We start from the raw sequence: 22849 nt of genomic DNA, 5'->3' as shown, positions 1-22849 counted from the left end.
AATCTTCCTGTACAACTGGAGCATGGATTCAGAGAACTTGCATCATTTCAGTTGAGTTCTCAGTGATTTGGGAGGAAAGCTAAGAAAACTTTTTTTTTCTTTTCTTAGAACATCTTTTTTTAGTGAAAAGAGGAAATCTTAAAAAACATTCTAGCCCAACAGTGGCAATGAGGATCTGTCCAGCTGCTCAGACACATATGAAAGCATTTGGACTTGCTTCTTTTCATGTTTTTTTCCCCAGACTAAATCACACTAGTATCAGATCCAAAAAAAGTCACCTTTTTTATTTTATTTAGTCTGGAGGCTAAGTAATCTAGAGTTTATCCACTTTGCCTGAAGAAGGGAAGGACTGGCATACAAGAAGTCTTTGTTTTTACTGTTTTGCATTTTTATACTGAAAATAACAACTACTATTTTGAATTATTTGGAGTATCAAATAATCTCTTTCTTCATACCGTGTATTTGTTTATAGACTTCAGGGGTTTTTTTAGTGTCTTCATTCCAGCATGGATTATAGTCTGCTGATCAAAATTCAGACTTTGTATTTCAAGACTATCTACTTGTTTAAAGTACTGTTACTAAAATTTGTATTAACTGTAATCTGTTAATGAAGGTTTAAAAACTTGCTGAATAAAAAGAGATAGTAACAGAGCATCCCTGAAACGGAGTGAAAATACACGCAGTTGAGCCATATGAAGCTAAAAATCATCCAGCTAGAGCTTAAAATGAAATTATAATATTCAACAAGATATAAGAATAATAAGCCTAATCACCTTCTGTTGMTATAAAATCACAAGACATCTGAGCTGGAAAGGAAACTAGTAACTGTAACTATATATTATACAACCTGAGCATTTAAATGGATAAATCTTATCTAGTAAAGCTGTTGTATAGTTGAAGTTAAATTAATTATATACATATGAACATTTTGGCAGTGATACAGTTAGTTAGCCTGCATTATATAATTTTTGTGCAGCAGTTCCCCTTCTGCTTTCACACATAGAGGTATGCAAAAAGAGTATTTTACCTGGACCTGGGATTTTGATGCATCACTGAAAAAGGTTAGTATCAGAAATGAACTCGTAAAAAGGCCTGAAATGCACCTGTGCAACTCACTTCTCAGTGTCAGCAGTCAGACCCCCTGGGACATCTGATCTCGGCGAATGCCCTGACGTGGCAGCATTTGCCAGGCACGCTTTTAATTTAGCTGTGAATCGTTTAAAAGCTCCCTGTTAATTTGACTGTTTAATGATGCTCGAGAGGGTAAATTATTCCAGAAAAAGCCGCTCTTACTCGTACTCATTCTACTTAAATTGACCAGCAGTTTAAGGCGCCGTTCTGCAAAGCAGCCAGGCTAAACCCCTCTTGTCCAGGGTTATTTCAGAATTCAGAATTATTTCCTGGAAGTTGGCAGATCTCAGAAAATGTCCAAGGTGCATAACATCTGTACCACTGTCGTTCAGCTTGTACCATAGCTACTTTCCATAGCGATGTTATCAGAAAGCCTTTTGGGTGCAGGTCCCCGTCCTCTGGGCACTCCACCGGCCACCAGGGAGCTGCTAGAGGCTTGTCCCTACAGGGCAAGAAGACAGCCACGTAGTCCTTAAAGATGGTTTAGGACAAATTGTGGTCAGCCCAATGTCAGGGGATCGGGACCCCTCTGCAGTGCTGGCCTAGGTACTTCTGCAAGCTCCTTTGTACAAGGCAAAATTATTAGTACACTTTTAAAGGCAGTAGGTATTCGTATTACGTGGTTCTATTTAATTTCTGCCTGCCCCTGTGTTTTCTGGTTGTTGTTGTGCTATGCCATTGCTGGAGCTAGACACTTAAAATAAACTTGTGAATATTCCTTGCTCTCCGAACTTCTCTGGAGAGTATGGACTAGCCATGCTCACCTTTGGCTTTCTCTTACCCCTTCAGCTAAACCAAGGAGTTCAGCTTTGCTCCCTTAGCCATGAGCTAATTCCCTTGGCTGCTGTTTATCTTTTTTCTATCTTCTTTCATCTTACCTCTCTCCCCATTTAGGAACAATATCAGCAGGCACAGAACTGATCCAAACCAAGATGCTTCATCTTCGCAGTTTCGCTGCCTTTCTTCCATCTGGCTTTCTGGCTCTCCAGACCTTTTCCTCCTACTATGTTTTCCTACTTTCTTACCTTGTATCTTCTTGTTAGTTCCCATGTGCCCTGTCATTTCTCTGAGGCATGCTTGGCTCCTTGCATTTTCCTTTCCCAGAGGTGCATTTCTTCTCAATCGCCTCTTTTATCTCTTGACAGTCCGTCCAGTGCCTCTCTGGGCACTTCATGTCCTGAGCTCATTTGTCTTCTCATTCCCCTCCTCCCTCTGCCACTCAATTCTTGTCTCCAAGGGAAAGCAACAGAAATCAGMGAGGGTGTATAAGTATCTGAAGGGAGGGTGTAAAGAGGACGGGGCCACACTCTCCTCAGTGGTGCCCAGTGACAGGATGAGAGGCAACGGGCACAAACTGAAACACAGGAAGTTAACCCTGAACATGAGGAAAAGCTTCTTTACTGTGAGGGTGACAGAGCACTGGAACAGGTTGCCCAGGGAGGTTCTGGAGTCTCCTTCTCTGGAGATATTCAAGACACGCCTGGATGCAATCCTGTGCAATGTGCTCTAGGTGACCCTGCTTGAGCAGGGGGGTTGGACTAGATGATCTCCAGAGGTCCCTTCCAACCTCAACCACTCTCTGAGTCGGTGACATTAGCAGGCAGGGAGCCCCTACCAGTTTCCTCTGCTCCCATGGTTAAATTAACAAGTATTCCAGCCACTCCAGGAAGGTGGTGACATTGCGCAGAATGTGAAGTCCCTACAAAAATTTTAGAGAGAGAGAATTGCAGGTAAAATCCATTTTCACTGCTTGCTGCAGCGCATCACACTTTACATATTGTGCTTTTACTAACAATGGATTCAATGCTGCGGTTTCCGCAGAGCTGCACAATTCAGAGTAAGATAGTGCCCCTGGCCTGGCCTTGTTTAGTTTCCCCACCTACCAGGCACATCATCCGTAACTGCTGGCGTTTGGCAGCAGGGAGCTGATGATATTTTGCAGGGCTTTCCCCTCGCTTCATCTTAATGCATTTCTTCTGGAGTCTGACTTGGAAATACTGAGATGTGGTCTGTAAAAAGGAAGTTCTATTGAAAGTTTTAATTTAGATAATGAAAAATATTTAATTTTGATCAGATGATAAAAATATCTCCTAACAGTAGTGTYAATTCACTTGGATGTTTACTGTATATTAAGATGTTCACAATTCAGCTTTCTTAATTAGTATTTTTATAGTATTTGCTATAACATTTGTCTTTCTGCTTGTGTTCATTTTTCTATCGCATTTGTGTTTCAGTAATTTGAATCTCTAAAAATTCCTAGCCACTTTTTCTTGCAATTTTTTGGCTTTTGTTCTAATTTGATTTTGTTTTCTGACAAATACCAGAACTTTGTACAAAATTGTAATTTGGGTCTGGTTTTTTTAAGCAGCTCTAAGGAGTACTTTTATGAATGTCCTTGGTATCATAGTGCTTTTTAGGTATTTCTCATCCTTTTACCATCAAAAAATAAATTAAAACTCTAGTAGGCATGATTTTCTCCCACTCTTTCATATGGTCCCATGGAGGCAAGGCTGACCACAAAAGTGATTAAAGTACCTCCCTCTATTCAAACAAGCTAAAGATCCCCCTACCCAAAGGGAATTCTTGGAAAAATAGCCAGCTGATGTGTTCGATTTGTGCATGCCCGTAACAAGCTGAAGAATGTCACRTATGTGTCTTTTAAAGCAGGAAATTTACCTTAATTACATCAGTACTACACAAATATGTAACCATGTTTCATCCAAAAARCGTTTTCTGAGGAGAGCTTAGTAACAGTTGTGCTTTTACAGTCCCTGTATACTACATTTCTTCTTTAGATAAATTGTTAAATAGATTTTTAATTTCTAACTTCAACTTTTTACTGAGAACAGTGTTTCTGATTTTGTAATTTTCTGAACTGGAATACTAACTTTACAGTAAATTTCATAATTGTAATAAAGTATACTATAATAACTTTAGTCTTGTAAGAATTATGCTGACAGCAGAGCACACAAACTTGCTGTTTCAGACTCATCCTGCTTGAACAAAGCATGTTAAAAATAATCCATTAATGAATACCATTAGGTATCAATATGAAATCTTTTAGAGAACTTAAGCTTGTCCCCTGATTGCTTGGATACCAATAGTATATCTTATTTGTTAGGCATTCACTCCTGTTTTCTTGATTCTTGAATGTTTACAGTTCCTAGTCCTTAGAACTAGGCTAAGTAATAAAAGTAGAAATGAGAAACTAGTGAATAGGTAATTACACTAAAATAGCAACCCTGAAGATAGATACACATCAAAATTATTACATCTTACAGATATGGGAAAGGAAGAAGTGCTTTGATTTCTATCAAGAAGATCAGGGTATGATGTCTGTGTGGTTTAGGAGACCACTTAGAAGCAAGGATAGTTTAGAAAAAAAAATAGTATCGTTCTTACTAATGGCATAAATGTCCTGCACTGTCAATCCAGTTCAACTCTGCTTAGGCTTCTGAAGGTATCCATTTCACTTCCAGCTTTATCAGGAACTTAGTAATACCATTTGTGCAGTTATTCCCATGTTAATATTTTCGTCCCATGTTAATTTTCTTTGTTAAAGAAAAGACAGTGAGACTATATCCAAACTAGTTCTTTCTCTCTCCTTTACACTCCTTTCGCTGAGAACCTGGTGCAGCAAGTGGTGAAGGCCAGCTTCAGGTTTCACTAGAAAAAAGTCTATTTTCAACTATGCTGTATTCAAACACAGTCCTTGTTTTCAAGCCTCAGCAAGAGACCTGGTCTCCCTTGATGTCATTGTTATTTTACTCGTCTTCCCCTCAGCTCCACAACTGATCTTGGCTGGCCATTTTTACCRGTTCTTCTATACCTTGTGTCTGTCTGTCTTTTCTTTCACATTTCTCCTTTATGGGTTTCCCGCAGGAAACTCCTCTCTGGAGTGAACTGGTACAGCGTCGACCCTCTGGTTCTGTCCTCCTCCCGTTCCTTCTCAGGAGCCGCTGCCCAACATCTCCAAGGAGCACCACACTTGTGCCTCCACGGAGAGCGGTTACCTTGGGGGTTCAGCCTTTTTTCCAAAGGAGACCGTATTTCCACAGTCATAAGGCTTATGCCTGTCTGTAGTCAGCTTTGAATTCATTGATTTGAACTGACCATTTATTAACTTGAAATAATTTGAACTTACTGTGATAATCAGGTTGCTACCACTTTCATGAAAATGGTGTTGGGTAGAGGAGGGTGTCCACAACGAGGCCCGACTGATGCGCTCTTTAGGGAGCGTAGAGGGCACGTGCGACTGGAATGTCCTACCTAATTCTCCCCAAAAAGAGGACAGTCTGTCACTTCTGAAACTTGCACTGGCTACGCAGGATTTGTGCTTCAAAGGAATAAGAATGTTATTCTAAACTAACCATTGAACCTTAATCTAGCAATATTTTTTATCATCTTGGGAATTTCAGCTTTGTTTTATTTTTAATACTGTCCTAATAGAAAGAAAATACTCCCATATAATTATATTTTCATTTTGCAAACATAAGTCAATTTAGAAGTTTATTATGTTAAAGTTGTTACAACCCTGTAAAAACATGGTAACAGAGCTTTTTACCTTTCAAAGTGGAAAAAAAAGATGGGGGGGGGAGCAACATTGCAGCTTTCTCTGTAACCAAAATGTCTGGCCAAACAGCCCAGCCTTATGTCCTTTTCTTTAAAAAAGCACTTTGTACAGCTCCGATGATAGTGTAACTAGACCTTAAAGGAAGTGAGACTCTGTCATACAGAGCATGTGCCACCATTTCTTGCATTTTAAAGGCCGTACTCTGCTCTTTGATTCGACAGGGTTCACAGTTTATTTGTGCAGTACTAGATGTGTTAAAAAGGTGAAGGGCGAGGGGGGAGAAAAAGCGACACAGAAACACAACAGCGGCTGAGGGGAGCCCTGAGAGTAAAGAAAAGGGCACGCAGGAAGGTGCTGCAGGGCTGGCGCAAAACCAAAGCTGGGTGAATGCCCTGCAGAGGGGGGTTGAGAAGTGGGAGGCGAGTGCTGAGGACTCGCAGATAAAAACCCGGCTACCAGGCTGACTGCCTGGCTACCATCATGAGTCTCCTTTTGGTAARGCCAGTCCCCATGCAGTTGGCCTCCAGTTGCGCCGGCACAAGCGCTGATTTGCAAAGTTTGGCAGTCTTCTGGCAGAAAGTAAAGTGGCCTGCAGTGATAAATTCACATATTGCTTCTTTCAGTGCAAAGCATCCCCCGAACTGCCTGTCTCTGGAAGTCATTTGGGATTAGGCTGAGGAGGTGGTCAATCTCCGTAAGGCGCAGGCACTGAACTCGCGCCTGTTTCCATTGCTGGGCAATGGCGTGGAAAATGAGCATCAAAAACTTCTCTGTTGGGATGCGAGAGCTATCATGGGGGAGGGGAGTGGTTCATTTCTCTGAGCTCCTTTCCAACAGACACATTTTCTGCAGCGATTTGAGTTTAGAGTGTGCCTGTTGTTTTGCAGATGAGTTATAGCTGTCAAGAATGGCCTATTTGGGTGAATTGTTCACATGTCTAGTGAATTGAATGCCAGTTTACAAAAAAGACCAAAAACTATCATCTTTTTAACACGTGGCAAAATAGGCACACACAAAAAAGCCTCAAAGGCTGTAGTTATAACACAAGAAGGTGAAAAGAGAAATTGTCAGTCACTTCCAAGCTGAGGACATTTCTTCATTAAACATAAACTGAAAATTCATCCTGACCACTTTGCTACCATAAAAGAACATTAGCTGAATTATTTAACCAGCTGTGCAAATGGTTGCATAAGACTATCACAGATGAAAACTCGATCAAGGCCCTTCCTTCATGGAAGACAGCCATCGGATAAAGGGACTGGAAGAGTTGACCAGATGCTTGAATTTAAACTTGAGTTTTCTGATACTCTTGGTTGAGAAGGACAGAAAAATTTAGCTGATACTTAACAGATTTTTAATGCCCTTCCGGCCTCTGTATTTTTGTGAGATGGCATTTTCTCTCTGGGTTCCATTTAAAAACAAGCAGAAAAATCCTAATCCGAAATTGGACTCAGGGCTGCAGTTTACTTTAAGTCTTTCGTAGAATCACTCTTAGGCCTATTTTCTGTGATTCCTATATAGCCACTATTTTCTTTGAGCTAAGCAAAGCATTGTCAGGGGGGAACAAATTTTTTCACTTGTTTAAAAATTTGTAAGACTGATTAGAATGTTGRTTTTTTTTTCTTCATGTTTAACAGTATTGCAGATAAGAACAAAGGAAAAATGCTAACCTTATAAAACAATAGACAAGTTAAAAAAAAAAATCAGACCACTTGTCATAATTTACAAGCCTACCAACATACATCAGATTGTCATTTATGACACTTTTGTTTCATTCTTGTTAAGTAAAACAAAAGATGAACAATAATAACAAGACATATAGCTGTCTCATTGTTTATGGTTCAATTTTAACAATCTGTTAGATCTCAAAAGGAAGTTATAGTTTAATATTTTGGGCTTCCTGATACATTTGTACTGTGAATTAGCAAGTAATAAGCCAAGCCTTTAAAGGTCTCAAAGAGTGTGCAAATAAAGGAATACTTACATGTGATATTTCAGTTAACATTATTTTTAAGAAGGTAGGTTATAAACAAATAGTTAAGGATCCACGGAAGTATATATTCAGTGCGACTAAAAAATAAAAGCAAGAAGAAAAAGGAGAGATCATTTTTCCATCCGTGCCTCCTGATGATTTTCCTGTTGTTCATTCTTAGCAGGATCATTCAGGTGAAGAGAAAGTACAGATGCAGATCAACATGGGCAAAGCTGCTCAGAGAACAGAAAGTTCGTAATGCTGGAGTTAAGAGTCTTTTCCTTTCTTCCAKCAACCCCCATAACGGTTAAAGGTGGTCAGAACTAGAGCTCCCCATTTTCAAAAGTGGAGGATAGGCGAGTTTCGTGCCTCTTCCCAGTGAAGTGATGCAAAAAATGATGGTATATAAACAATACTTGCATTTCCTTTTGATCAGTGAGATAACTTGTATTGTGAGTGACTGGTGACTTTCTTTAGTTTCTCTTTACAGTAATTTTCAATCATCTGTGAATGACCTATTTGGGAGGGTCTACACTTCAAGCGGTTTAGGGGAGGTTGAATACAATTACAAGAATGTGTATGGAAACTGGCAAACAGTCTTTAGTATTAAAAACGAATGTTCCTTTATGTAAATGCAAACTTTATGGCCTTGACAAGCTGAATGAGATGTTTTATTGCCAGGTTAGGACAGATTTTCAGTGTGTCAACATTGTGATTATACACATAAACAACAGTACATTGCACTTCTAAAAATGAACTTTGAACCTTCTGTTCTCACCTGCCAGTGAGTAGCACCTTGATGGATAAGACTTCCTATGAATAACTTGAAATGAGATGGGGTAACGTTCTATAAATTTCTATCTACTCCTGGTAATTAAAGATGCATAGAGGAAATGCCTGATATGTGTTCAGTGAGTATGTAACAGTACTTTTCATTCTACTGTAAAAATTATACGTGGCTATATTATGAAATGCATTCATGCCTCATTTTTCCAATATAGTATCCCAACAAATGGTATAATCCATAACCAGTCTTTAAAGAAATATATAACATTAATTTCAATTGCATGTCTTGTTATCTGAAATGTGCAGGAACCAGTGTACCTTGCCCTTAAGCCTGACATGTTTACAGCAGCCAAAAAAGAAAAAAAAAAAAAAAAAAGGGAAATTATTTTCTTAAGGGAATATGCTGCAGAGGTTTGTGGAAAAACAGTATCAATCATAACTCCACAATTGGCTTTAGCAGCAAGCTTTGCTATACACCTCAGTTCTATAGCACCCTATTTTAGCTTGAAGTAACTTAGGATACAAAATATTAGATAATGCTCTCCAAGTTGGGATTGAGCTAAATGTGCTCCAAACTAAGATATAACTCATGTGCGAGACAAGTCAGAAATAAAGAATGTAGGGTATTTCCATCTGTGACAATGATTACCAAGGAGTTACCACTGCAAAGTGAAAAGTGCCCTACATAGACCAGAACAGAAAATGGTCTGGGAAGGAATGTAATTAAAAATAAAGAAGATAAGCAATGGAAGAGCAACTTCCAGCAGGTAAAGAGCAAAAGGTCACGAATCTGGGAAGCTGCTAATCATTAACTCTGAGCATTTCTCACTGTAGAAGGGGAAAGCTATCTGGGAGTGGCAGAGCATCATAAGGAAAAAAAAGAATTTGATCAAATGGGGAAATTCAGCTCGCAGTGGTGGCAGCTGCCCTTCCCCTGCTCCTGTCTTCTGTAGTTATTGACCAAATGCGAAGATCATTATGTTAATGCGAACGGAATATCATCCAGTAGGCAAGTTTGTTCTTGAAAAGTTGGTGTGCGGCCTGCGCTTGGGGAACGGGAAGGATTGGTTGCATGGCTTTGCTGTGGAGCCCGGCGTATGTGAGAAAGATCAGAGGGCTCAGGAATAATGTGTGCCACTGCTTGTGCGTGGATGAAGAGATCAAAGAGGCTGTGAAATGCCAAATATAGGTGCTTAACCTCTAGATTTCAGATCGCACTTCTTTTAGGGCAATTTCAATATTAGAACACTAGACAGATAAAGGAAATCTCTCAGTCTAAAACTGACAGTCTCAGATGAATAAATTCACCTTGGCAGCAGCATGCAAGGATATTTGGATGTAATAAGAAAAATGGCATAGGAATGCCCAAAGGTATGAGCRATGTTGCTATGTTTAGCATTAATAAGGCTTTCATTGCGGGCAAAAAGATATCAAGTATGAAGTAAGTTTAGTATTTGATGTGCTGTGAACAAAATGAAGGACATCATACATACACATTACAGTCCGTCATAAAATGGAATATGTAGTAAATTGCAGAAAGACCTATTTCCCTCATTTCTTTTTATTCCTGGTTATAAAAACATGAGAAATCCTGTTCTTACCTTCCATGTCGCATTCACATTTTCTCCCTGCACTAGGAAGCCTGAACCAAGCAATTGTGCCTTGCAAGAGTCTTCTAGCTTTAAAGTCATGTTTTTTTAAGAACATAAAAATGTAGTGTGAGTTTTTGCTGATCTTCAATCTCTTCCCCAGTGTAGTAATATTAGCTGCTTATCTCAGGCTCCTGATGTGCTTTCATTGACTTGTGCAGCAGCTCGTGAACCATATGCATAAACCAAGAATAGCAACGTTCAGGGATGCATATTCTAGTGAAGCCACACGCCGTACCACAAAAGGGAGTTAGACTGAATACTACTGATGTGGGGAAGTGTGTGGTGTTTTCCAACTCAAGCGTTGTACTCAGAAATATGATAATGAATTTCTCAGGAATATCATGATTCAAAGGATGAAGAGGTCTGGCAGAGAAATCTTACCTTCTGTGGCTTTAGTAAGCATTGATTGAAATGAAAACTGGTACTTGGCTACTGGAATCAAAGGATATAAGTAATTCCCAACAAGATAATCTGAGTAAATATCATCTTCAAACATTATGATCTAAAGTGGGACATCATAGAAAAAGATACTAATTGGAGAATATATGTTCCCCGGGAGCTGAAAAGGAAGTTGTGCATGAAAAGAAAATAAGTTTAGGGAACTGAAGAATAAGACATAAGGTCATTAACAGGATAGCAGTCGAATTCATGCCCAAGGATTGCTGGTATGTTTGTTTCAGTTTCTCGTAGAAATACGGTATCTCAGCTTGCCATGGCCAACATGTGAAAAAGGGCCAAAATTAGGGACAGAAACACACTGGAAGAAACCCTATTATCTTCAAATGTACTTAGCTTCAAGCCCCACTTGCTTTCGCCAGCTTGCAGCATGGTTTCTTATTTTTAAACATTCTTTTCTTTTTCCTGTTGCTAAGTATAAACAAAGGAAATAATTGACTGTGGTAAAAGGATGGAAATGACTATATGCAAAAGCTGTCAAATCTACAGAGTAAGCAAACTTGAAAAACAGTTCTTAACCTAATCTTTTCAGTTACAGCAATCCCGTGCAGTACTCATGATGTTCAGAGAAAGTCCGTGTATTGTGGGTTAAAACTATTTGGAATTAATTCTCTCAATTCAAAAAATAGTTTCTGTAACCTCAATCATATCCCTTTTTTTTTCCCCTCTCTTTCTGAAGGAGCAATTTTGATGATGATAACTGTTAAGTATGAAGTGTCTAGCTCACTTTGTGGATTTGCAGGGTAATATTACAGTTACTTAGGAGACTAAAGCTTCCTTCAGCTTCCTACTATGCAGTCAAGGTAGAGGGACAGAAAACTGAGAGCAAATAGGCTTTAGATGGGCCAAATCACCCTTATAACTATCAATCATCTTCATCTCTCCACTGCAGATAGAGGGAGACTGTACTTCTAACCTAGGTGCCCCAGTTGAATGCCTAAGCTGATGAATTCAGGCAGTAGTACTGGTAGAGCTAATCTTAAAGGCAGTTTTATGACCTGAAGCTAACCTAATGCCTTGCATCTGTATACTGTGACCAGAAAGCATGTTTGGATTTGAGCATGGTCTTGGGCCTGCATTTGAAATATATGGTGGGAGTAGCCTCTCATTCCTTGGGTACTTAGCTTGGCTCTCAGAAAGTCCCAGTACTGACAGCATGCACTTGGGATGGCATAGCTTCCGTTGTCTTGTTTCTTTCATATCTACAGAGCTGCACACGTCACATCAGTGCTATTGACAGCTGGAGTATACCTACCACTGCAATGGAAAAAGACATGCTTTAGAAGTCCTAAGTCTATTTGCACTACAGAAATTATGTATATCTATTCATACTTCAATGAATATATAGTTACTGGTTTAAAGAAATGTCAGTGGAGCCAGCAAAAACATCTCCTGAGTGGTTTTTGCCCCAGTTCTCAAACTGTGATCCACAAGCAGCTAACTAGTTACATATGCTAGCTGTTCTGACTTCCAGGTACAGACAGCTTAAGTGAATTAAATATTACCCCAGATTCTTTCTCCTTATAATACAAGGGGTGTTAAGCACTCAGAACAGGAGGGCAGGTGGTCTGCATAATCATGGAACAGGCAGGGCCCAAGAGACAATCTGTTAAGATATACTTTCTATGAAAAATTTTGAGGATTCCTACAATAACAGCAAAAGCTAGTCCGATAATAGGGAGTGAGTACATAATGCTATGGAATTTAGCACCAACAAATATGTTCCCTTTGAAAAGGCAAATTAGATGTGCAGCAGGATCTTGGTCACACTTCAAAGAATAATATGCAGAGCTGAAGATCCATCTGTTTGCTCTTGCTATCACCATTGAGGTTCCTGTATGTTAAACAGTCTTTTGACTACTTCAAAGCACGTTTGAAGTCTTTGCTGTGCCTATCCTGTGCACAAAAAGCAAACGTGCCCTAACAATATGAGTAGCTGGTATTTTTGTTAATTTTGCTGGTAAATGAAAACAATTTGTTCCTGCTATGTATCACTTTTTGACTTCTTTTTTTTTTTTATAGCTATGATAGTGAGGGCCGCCTAACAAACATTACATTCCCAACTGGAGTTGTCACTAACCTTCATGGGGAAATGGAAAGGGCCATTACAGTGGACATTGAATCATCCAGCAGAGAGGAAGATGTCAGCATCACTTCCAATTTATCATCAATTGATTCTTTCTATACCATGGTTCAAGGTACTGTAAACAAAAGATTCCTCAGCAGATACTAAACTGAAAACTGTTTTCTTATGATATAACAAGCTCCAGTCAGATGCCTTAGAAAGCCACTTTAGCGTTTGGGGGATAGGGTGAAATACATATATATGTTTTTATGCATATATAAAAACATTTCAGGGAAAGAAGGAGATGATACAATGAAAATATAATTAACTATGTTTTCTACCCAAAAAGCTTTTGTAAGCTGCTATTAGAATTAGTCAGAATACCTACTTCACATAAAAAGGGAATCTGAAAAAAACAGAGAGGGATTGAAAGGGAAACAGGTGTAGAAATGGTGTGAAGTGAGATCTGAGCTTTAAAACAGCATGTTAAGTCCCAGCAACCATATCCTAGCAATAGTCAGTAGTCACAGTATGCTTAGGATTAGGCCAGAAATGCCCAGTGCAACAATAAAGAATGTATTTTGTGCCCATCCAAAGAATCTACTCTGAGGGTGGGATTTTCTTAAGTGTTTAAGTGACTTTGAAACTGGGTCCCTAAGGCATTTGTGCTCTCGYGTAATACAGATATTCTTATCAGTCTCACCCTGGGTGTTTATCCATCAGGTCAGTATGTGAAGGCAGGATGCTACATGCATATATGGCATAAGGAATTCAGGAAAAAGCCAGACTTTTAACCTGTGCAGGTAATGTGCGTTTCTCTGGATTTTTTTTGCATTTTCAGATCAGTTGAGAAATAGCTACCAGATCGGTTATGACGGCTCACTCAGAATCCTGTACGCCAGCGGCCTGGATTCCCACTATCAGACTGAACCGCACGTGCTGGCTGGCACCGCCAACCCAACGGTAGCAAAGCGAAACATGACTCTCCCAGGCGAAAACGGGCAGAACTTGGTGGAGTGGCGATTCCGGAAAGAGCAAGCCCAGGGAAAGGTCAATGTGTTTGGCCGAAAGCTTAGGGTAAGTGCTCAAGCCTGTGTGACAGCCATGGTATTCCAAGTAAGGGAGAGGACATGGAAATGTGTTACTGTAGGTATTGCCATCCAGCAACCACAGAATATTTACTGTAGATAARCTTACTGTAGAGTTGGAAGTAGTTACTTCTATTATTTCATTTATTGGCTGTTTTTCCTTATTTATTGCTCTTTTCTGTGAATGCTAAAGTGTKGTTTTTAGCCTGGAATGCATTGTAATGAATCAGTATAAAAGGACTGTTTTTCTGCTTTCCTTCACTTTTTTGTTTGAGTACTGAATTCACACATTTGAAGATAGCATTTAAAACCTTTTTTAAATTGTTCCACCATAAGTTAGCACAGTCTTAGGATTTTCTTCTCATTTTGAATAAAAGTTGTAGCAATACTTATTTCTAGTAGAAAGGGTTTAACTTTGTGTGCATGTGTATATGCTTACAGCATATTCCTCTAACATATGTCTTTACCATTTTGTTGGCATTTCTTATTCCTATATAGTGGGTGAAATGTAAGTAGCAAGCAAACTATGATTTATGACAGCCATTTTGTAAAGACAACAGAGATTAAGCTTTTAAAATTGGGTTGCCAGGAGACCATTTCAAGACCACAGCAGGGGTCTGACTTACTATTAGAACTGAACCCAGTTCTTTAAAATAAGGCCTAGGTGGTGTAGCAAATAAAGGTAAGTAATTTCAGGTGGCTTCTCTTGACTTGTAAGAGGTAACGTGCCATTTTAAATCTTCCTCTGGGACAAGAAGGGAGGGAATGCTGTCATGCATCTTATATTCCTCTCTCTGACTTGCTSTGCAAGAACTGTTGTTTTTTTTTTTCCAAGAAGGAAGAATGATTATGTGCAATGGCTGCTGCCTAAGAACAGCAAACTTCTATGTAGCTTTGGCAACAGTTTTACATGGATAAGGTTGAGAAATAGAGAAGCCACGCTTACAGTGCTCATCCCTGTAGTTCTGGTTCATAGCCATTTCATTACATAGCAAGGTGGGATAATACCTCTGCCAATTTGTACATGAAGGAAGCCCAAGAAAAAGCAAAATAACCGTATCAATGATATTTTGGTTTTGGCAGTGAAACAAGTCTCCATGAGTCAAGTTCTCAAAAGTGAAGCAAAATTCTGACATTTAAGTACAGAGGAGGTAGGAGAAACATCATGCGCAACTCTAACTTGAAAGTTAAGAAGAAAGAAGGAACAACAGAGAAGAGAGATTTAACAAGAGAGAGGGAAAAAGTGAAAGATTATAGATGAAGATAAAATAGTAGTAATTAAAAGCATATATACATATGGAAGAAGTAGGGCAGGAGGAGAATATTGGCTAGTAAGAGARAAGTGCCTCAAAGAGAAAAGAAACTTGACATCAAAGGAAAAAATGGAAGGTTTTTTTTGAAACTGGGTTATATAGGAACACATTACAAAAGTGTTGCTGTGGGGGGATGGAGGAAAGTAGCAAGAAGAACACAAGGACTGAAAGAACAAGAATAAATTAGTGAGCCCATCATTCCATCTACAGATATGTCAATAACATTTTGCTGCAAAGAAGACAAATGTAGACAAAACCAGTGACAAAATGTATTGCCAGTAAATGTATGCATATGTATGACACTGTTACTGCATTATATGCATGGTATGTGACACCACAAAATGCATTCCATGGTGATTTCTTGGATTTTCTATCTTATATTAGTTCTACCCACTACTAATAGTCTTTATAAAGAAATGAATGACCAATTATTTCACTGGTTCATATGAAAAAAGAGCAAGTCAACAAAAATAGAGGTAATTAAGATACAGTATATATTAATATACTGTATTCACTCAGCACTCCTCTGTCTCACTCTTACTTTTGTTCAGTTTTGTTTCGTATTTGTTCTACAAGCTATTTTGGCACTGGAGCCGTACATTTGTTCCATAAGCTAGTCTTTGGCAGAGACTCTGGCAGTCCTCTACATGAAAGAGAATTTTGGGGGTGTTTGTACTGAGGCCAGACAAGACTCTTAGTCACAAGGTTCTTAAATCAAGGAACCGCTGTGAGCTTCATCTCAAGGGCTGTAAATCTGCCCCAAGGGAGCTCCGTAGGAGAGCCTGTGCTGCCTCCTCCTGAGGCCCAGCATGCTCCGAGCTCTGTGGAGGCCCCTGATTCTCACGTCACCTCTTCAGTCTCTCTAAGGCACAGCAATACAGCCCGACCCCTAAKGGGGGTGTGATTCCTACAATAATATCACAGTCTGATTTCATGCTTCTCAGTAAGCCGCTGTGAAGAAAAACGGGAGTTAAAGCAGAGCAAGACAGATGGACACATTAATTACTAAAACGTAGCAGGACAGAATTTAGGGACTGTCAGGGGCTCAGTCTTGTGTCATTAAGTGTTTATTCAGCAAAAGTTTCCTGAATTACTATTTTTATCATAGTAAAGCCCAGAGGTACTGAATATATTTGGAGTATGATTGTCTCAGACCCAGTAAAAACATTTAAGTTTTGCTGTAGCAGCATTTTGGTAGGAGACCTGTTGTTAAGTAAAACGCTTCAATTGATGCAGTACTTTAGCTGCTATATGATAGTCCAGTCCCATACCGTCCAATGAATCAGCAAAACTTTTTTTGTTACTATAACTGCCACCTGTACTACAAGATTATGCAAGCACAGCCAATTTCAGCAAAAGCTCAGGCATCTGAATGCTGGAGCTCCATCAGCAGCATTTGGGAGCATGAATCTAGCTGTAGAAAGCAGCAGTTTGTTTCCCATATTAGCCTGCTCTTTACCCAGGCCATACAGACAGACGGTGAGAAGGCAAGGCATGTTGTTATCCCGTTTAGCAGATAAGGCAGCGAGACAGAGTGATTAAGTAGTTTGCAGCAGTTTACACCGGCAGGATGCGCTTAGCCAAGAAATGAAGCACAACTGCGTGGATATCTGCCTTGACCATGAAACCACCCTTCCTTCCTTGCCAGTTCAGAAATCAGAAGTGCCTATTGTTGCTGCAGTTTCTGAGCCTGAGACATAGACAAGAAAATTAATAAAAAGCATAATTAGATGTAAAATAAGGAAGGGAGGATAGAGAGAAAGGGAGGAGAGAGTTCAGAGAAACAAAACAGGCAGGGAGAGGTAGAGATGAGTGCAGGCATGTGTAGGAGAAGCTGAGAAATAACAGCCTGAGATAAAGAAGATGGAATACAGAAGAGTGAATTTAGGCAAATGATCCAATTTTAAATGTTGTAAAAGTTAAAGAAAAAAATACCTGAAAATTAAAGAAAAAGTCCTCAAAACAACAAAAAGGGAAGGGAATGGGAATGCTTCATAATTAAGTTTAAACTACTATTAGAATCAGCCTTGTAGCATTAATTTTTCAAAGTATATTTAAAAAACATTTGATGGCACACTGAATATGTAAAATAACTATTCTGCATCTGCTAAACTGTTACTTACTAGAAATATTTTCATGAAAGCATGATTTTGCTCTGAAATTGATAATACAGATTGTTTTCATACCAGTGATCTCATATAAAAAAAAGAGAAGGTCAAGAAAAATAGAGATAATTAAGATATGTATTAAAAGATAGATTATTAAAAATACATACTGTATATTTTATATATGTATTTGTGTGTACACACACACACATTTAAAAGCAAATTTGAGTATCTGGAGGTTTTTTTCAGATTTCCCTATGACACATTACTAGCACTTTAATACCCTTTTTGCCAATAATGAAGAATCTAATTTATATTGATCTTTTAGAAGCTCATTGGCCTCAGGGTAAAAGCACTAAAGTCCATGGTATATGGATTTTTGAACAAGCAGCCCCAAAAAATGTTAAAATCCTTCTGTCATTTTTCTGATCAGCGTATCTGTTTTCTTGTTCTTTTCTAACTGTTATTTGGCCATCTCTCTTCACCTCTCTGTAATGTATGCATCTCTTCTATTGCTTGTAAGTACTTAGAAAAGGAATATTTAAAAAATCCTTAATAAACATATCTACAGGTCCATTTGTTCTCAGCTTCCCATATGTTAGCAAGATACAGCATTGAAAAATCTTTTAGTTATCCATGCTTCACCCTGATCTGGAATAACTTTAGAAGGACACAGCAGATAGATACAGAAAAGTTTTGCAGATAAGCAAAGAATATAGAGAGGCTTCTGTATTAAACAGTTTAATACAGGGGGAATGGAGAATTGCTATATACCAGTATGGAAAAAGTAAACCAGACAGACTTCAAAGCATTTTTAACTGTTTTCAGCAGTTCAGTAGTCTTCCAGTCGTTTATTGCTTCAGCTGGTCAGTGAGCTAGGAGAAAGACATAATCATCACTAAAGATTTCAGTGTCTGAAATATATTACAGCTATGGATGGAATCCTGAATTACATTTCCATCTGATCCAGAAGCGGAAAGCTTTGTTCTAGAAACTGTTTAATCTGAATTTGACGATTAAACATGCTTTTGAAAATCTTAACTTTGTATTTACTGTTTTAAAAAATACTTGCTGTGAAGGGTTGGGATTCAGTTCTTTCGCAGAGTGATTGTTTTGAATTGGACAAGCAGTTGCTGGGAATATGCTTTAACAATAATTTGCTATATATATTTCATACTGCCTACAAAAAGTAGTTTGTTTGTCCTCTGAAATGACACCATTTATTACAGTAGTTTTCAGTGCGTATCAAACAAATTGCAACAAATTCTGGGCCATCTCTTCATGTAATGAAACCTTTTAAAATAGATGCTAATGTAGTGCCTCACATTTATATCAAGAAATTGCTAAATTAATTTACACACACAGCCAATCAATCACTGTAAATGGTATTTAAAGAATAGCTGGTACTTTGTGGAAATAATAGGTGGCTAGTGTTTAAATAGCATGATTTATTGTGTCGTTTGTTTGTTTTCAAAGGTTAATGGCAGAAACCTCCTTTCAGTTGACTTCGATCGAACCACAAAGACGGAAAAGATCTACGATGACCACCGTAAATTTCTGCTGAGAATTGCCTATGACACATCAGGGCACCCGACGCTGTGGCTGCCAAGCAGCAAGCTGATGGCTGTCAATGTTACCTATTCATCCACAGGGCAAATAGGCAGCATACAGCGAGGGACCACAAGTGAAAAAATAGAGTATGATGGACAGGGAAGGATAGTATCTAGAGTGTTTGCCGATGGGAAAACATGGAGTTACACATATTTGGAAAAGGTAAAGAGCACTCAAGTTTTAAAAAATGCTCTGAATGTGCTAAAATTATGCGGCATCTGACTGCTGGGTACAGAACAAGAAAACAATAAAAGCCCATTTCATTTATTTTAAATAACAATATGATTCATGTGGGAATGTTTTATACAACAGGTGTATAACCAAGCCTTAGCTAATTTCTAGGAACTGATGTCTTTCTAAGTTATTTAGGCCACAAGCTAACAAGCAGCATTCATATTTACCTTTCATCTTAACACTTAAAACAAGGTACAGGAATTAGATCTCTGCAGTGTAATTCAGTTGAAAATTATTTGTTTGTAAACTCTTCACTGGTTGGTTTTTTTTTTTTTTTTGGCTACAAAGAAAAGTTCTTGTTTCTAAATATTTACAGCTGTCAATTTATACTTCCTATATGTTGCAGCATAGAACTAAATGATAGGCAAAAGATCAGAAATTTTTATATATAACAACTACAGAATGATAGCTCTCCTTTTCTGAAATATCTGTGAAAATCCCCCTTGTGAGATCTTATGCCTACTATGCAAAAACAGAATCCATTTCTTTCTGGGGTTTAAATATATTTCTATTGAATCTGTTGTTCAGCAAGTATTGTTTACTTGTCATTTCCGACATAATTTAATCAAGACCTATGATTCATAATAGCCACACATCAGAAAAAATGCCAGAATAATTCCAAGTAGTTCCTTTTGATGTAAATAATCAAACAATTGTTATGGCCATGTCTTAAACACTTACTTACAGAACAAAAATGCAGTATTCAGGGATCTCAGGCTATTCAAGTTGTTCAAAATTATCTCTAATTGTAGGGGAGAAATTGTATCTCCCATATGTTGTTCTCCTTGTGAGTTAATGACTCTAAGACAGTTTAGCTTCTTCCCACATTAAACATGACTTATCTGAATCCATTGACAATCTGCTGTTTAGCTGTGAGTGCTTGATAAAAGAGTGATACAGTCATAACAAGTAGCAAATTATGAATGTGGAACCACTAATTACAGAACCCCTTACAATTAAGCATCCAAGTAAATTAGGCAGGGAGATGTTAACAACATGCAAGGTCAAGGATAACTCAATTAAAGAGGAGATAATTTTCTCAAGTGAGAATGTCACATTTTTGTCAAGAAATAGTGTCAGTATATGTGTGTGTGGTGGGGGCAGGGGGTGATACTCCACCATTTGTCACATGGTAAAAACCTGTTCTTAATTTTCAGTCAATGGTTCTTCTGCTTCATAGCCAACGGCAGTATATCTTTGAATACGATTTGTTGGATCGGCTTTCTGCTGTCACCATGCCTAGTGTTGCTCGTCATACCATGCAGACTATTCGCTCCATTGGCTATTACCGGAATATCTACTACCCCCCTGAAAGTAATGCTTCAGTTATAATGGACTACAATGAAGAAGGACAGCTCCTTCAAACTGCTTTCCTGGGGACGAGTCGAAGGGTATTATTCAAGTACAGACGGCAGACCAAGCTCTCAGAAATTTTATATGATAGTACAAGAGTTAGTTTTACTTATGATGAGACAGCAGGAGTCCTGAAAACAGTAAACCTCCAAAGCGATGGTTTTATCTGCACCATTAGATACAGGCAAATTGGTCCACTGATTGACAGACAGATTTTCCGCTTCAGTGAAGACGGAATGGTAAATGCCCGATTTGACTACAGCTATGACAATAGCTTCAGAGTGACTAGCATGCAAGGTGTCATCAATGAAACCCCATTGCCTATTGATTTGTACCAGTTTGATGATATCTCTGGTAAAGTTGAACAGTTTGGAAAATTTGGAGTTATATATTATGATATTAACCAGATCATTTCTACAGCTGTAATGACTTACACAAAACACTTTGATGCACATGGCCGCATCAAAGAAATTCAGTATGAAATATTTAGGTCATTAATGTATTGGATTACAATTCAGTATGATAACATGGGACGAGTGACAAAAAGAGAAATTAAGATTGGGCCATTTGCCAACACCACAAAATATGCTTATGAATATGATGTAGATGGTCAGCTCCAGACAGTTTATCTAAATGAAAAAATAATGTGGCGATACAACTATGACTTGAATGGCAACCTCCATTTACTTAACCCCAGTAACAGTGCCCGTTTGACACCGCTTCGCTATGACCTGAGAGACAGAATAACTCGACTAGGTGACGTTCAGTATCGATTAGATGAAGATGGATTCCTGCGTCAGAGGGGTACTGAAATCTTTGAATACAGTTCAAAGGGCCTTCTTACTAGAGTTTACAGCAAAGGCAGTGGGTGGACAGTGATTTACCGTTATGATGGACTTGGACGACGAGTTTCCAGCAAAACTAGTCTCGGACAGCATCTCCAGTTTTTTTATGCAGACCTTACTTATCCAACCAGGATAACTCATGTATACAACCACTCAAGTTCTGAAATCACATCTCTCTATTATGACCTGCAAGGACATCTTTTTGCCATGGAAATTAGCAGTGGAGATGAGTTTTACATTGCATCGGACAATACGGGGACACCACTGGCTGTTTTTAGTAGCAACGGTCTCATGCTTAAGCAAATTCAATACACTGCTTATGGAGAGATCTACTTTGACTCTAACCTTGACTTTCAGCTGGTAATAGGCTTCCATGGAGGCTTGTACGACCCACTGACCAAGCTAGTCCACTTTGGAGAAAGAGATTATGACATAATGGCGGGCCGATGGACAACACCTGATATTGAAATCTGGAAAAGAATTGGGAAGGATCCAGCTCCTTTTAATTTGTACATGTTCAGAAATAACAACCCAGCCAGTAAAATACATGATGTGAAGGATTATATCACAGGTAAATGAAGGTTACTTAAATTGGAAGACTGTCTCCCACTTGCTCAAAAATCTATCTTTCTGTGATCTCATGATCTGGAATCTGATCTTGTGGGTTACAGGCTAAGGATACTGTCTGGGGAAGGTTAGTAGAGAAACTCTCAGGGAAGATAAATCTTCAGGAAAGTACTTGGCATTTTGGAGCAGATCAGCAAAGTGATTTTAACCTGGGGATGCTGGACCTACAGATTTCCAATTTAGACTGGAATTCACAATTTTGGAGAGGTATCTAAATATATCATATTTGGCAAAATTCCTTATGAGGAAGCATTAGGCACCTAATAATCAGATTAACCACAATAAACATGCTGATCAGAAATGGTAAAATAGCAAACAGGAGATCCTGAAAATAAAAGGCATGTCAAAATTGCATATAGCTTTAGACATTAATTTAGGTACCAGTATAAGATTGAAATCCACAGCCCATAATTAGCTTTTAGGTTTAAGTAACTGTAGTAGGAGATCTGCTCATATGTCTATACTGCCTTTATGATGCTCTAATACTAGATCATTGACCCAAAAAGATAATTCAGAGCATCTTAGTATACAGCAAGGGGTTGAACCTTCCAAAGTACATTTCAGAGTGCTTGTGGAAGACATCTCTTCCTCCCACACTGGTTGAGTTGTAACGCAGGGTGCCTCAGCTAGAGGCCTCAGTGCATTGAGAGAGGAAAGAGGAGTCCTAGGTTCTCCTTGCAATGTTGTTATGCATTACCAGGTGTTTTTATAATGAAAAAACAGGCACCTTGGGCAAGCACAAGAGTAAAAACCTCTCAGGACTGCTCATGAGAACCTCCTTACCTTTGGATTAGAGTCAGGCTTCTTCATGGATCTGGGCTGCTGTGCAGTAAAGATTGCATCTTCTCGGGTCTGAAAGACCAAAGACAAGAAAGAATGAGAGTGTAAGGTAGTAAGGGCAGGAGGGGTCTTTCTGTGATGCAAGTTAACTCATTAACAGGGCAGAAAATATTCACTGGAAGTTGGTTGATACTTGCCAGGATAAGTTTTTGCAAGGCTGCTAAGGCAAATTGGTTGAGAGAGAGGAGTACAAAGCTA

General features: G+C 38.7%; 1 protein-coding gene across 1 annotated transcript in view; it reads left to right on the top strand.

Annotated features, from left to right (window-relative positions):
• The window catches only part of TENM3 (teneurin transmembrane protein 3), a 98574-nt gene that overhangs the window by 68796 nt on the left and 6929 nt on the right, over window positions 1–22849 (top strand). Inside the window, exons 20-23 of the mRNA XM_026087754.1 lie at window positions 12593–12768; window positions 13477–13712; window positions 18618–18914; window positions 20144–21755. Of these exons, the coding sequence (XP_025943539.1) occupies window positions 12593–12768; window positions 13477–13712; window positions 18618–18914; window positions 20144–21755 (2321 nt within the window). The remainder of the gene's footprint in view (window positions 1–12592; window positions 12769–13476; window positions 13713–18617; window positions 18915–20143; window positions 21756–22849) is intronic.

This window comes from Apteryx rowi, unplaced genomic scaffold (assembly GCF_003343035.1).
Source record: "Apteryx rowi isolate R43461 unplaced genomic scaffold, aptRow1 scaffold_73, whole genome shotgun sequence".
NCBI classification, from domain to species: domain Eukaryota; kingdom Metazoa; phylum Chordata; class Aves; order Apterygiformes; family Apterygidae; genus Apteryx; species Apteryx rowi.
Note: the sequence above shows the minus strand (reverse complement) of the source record. Positions and strands in the feature narration are given on the sequence as shown.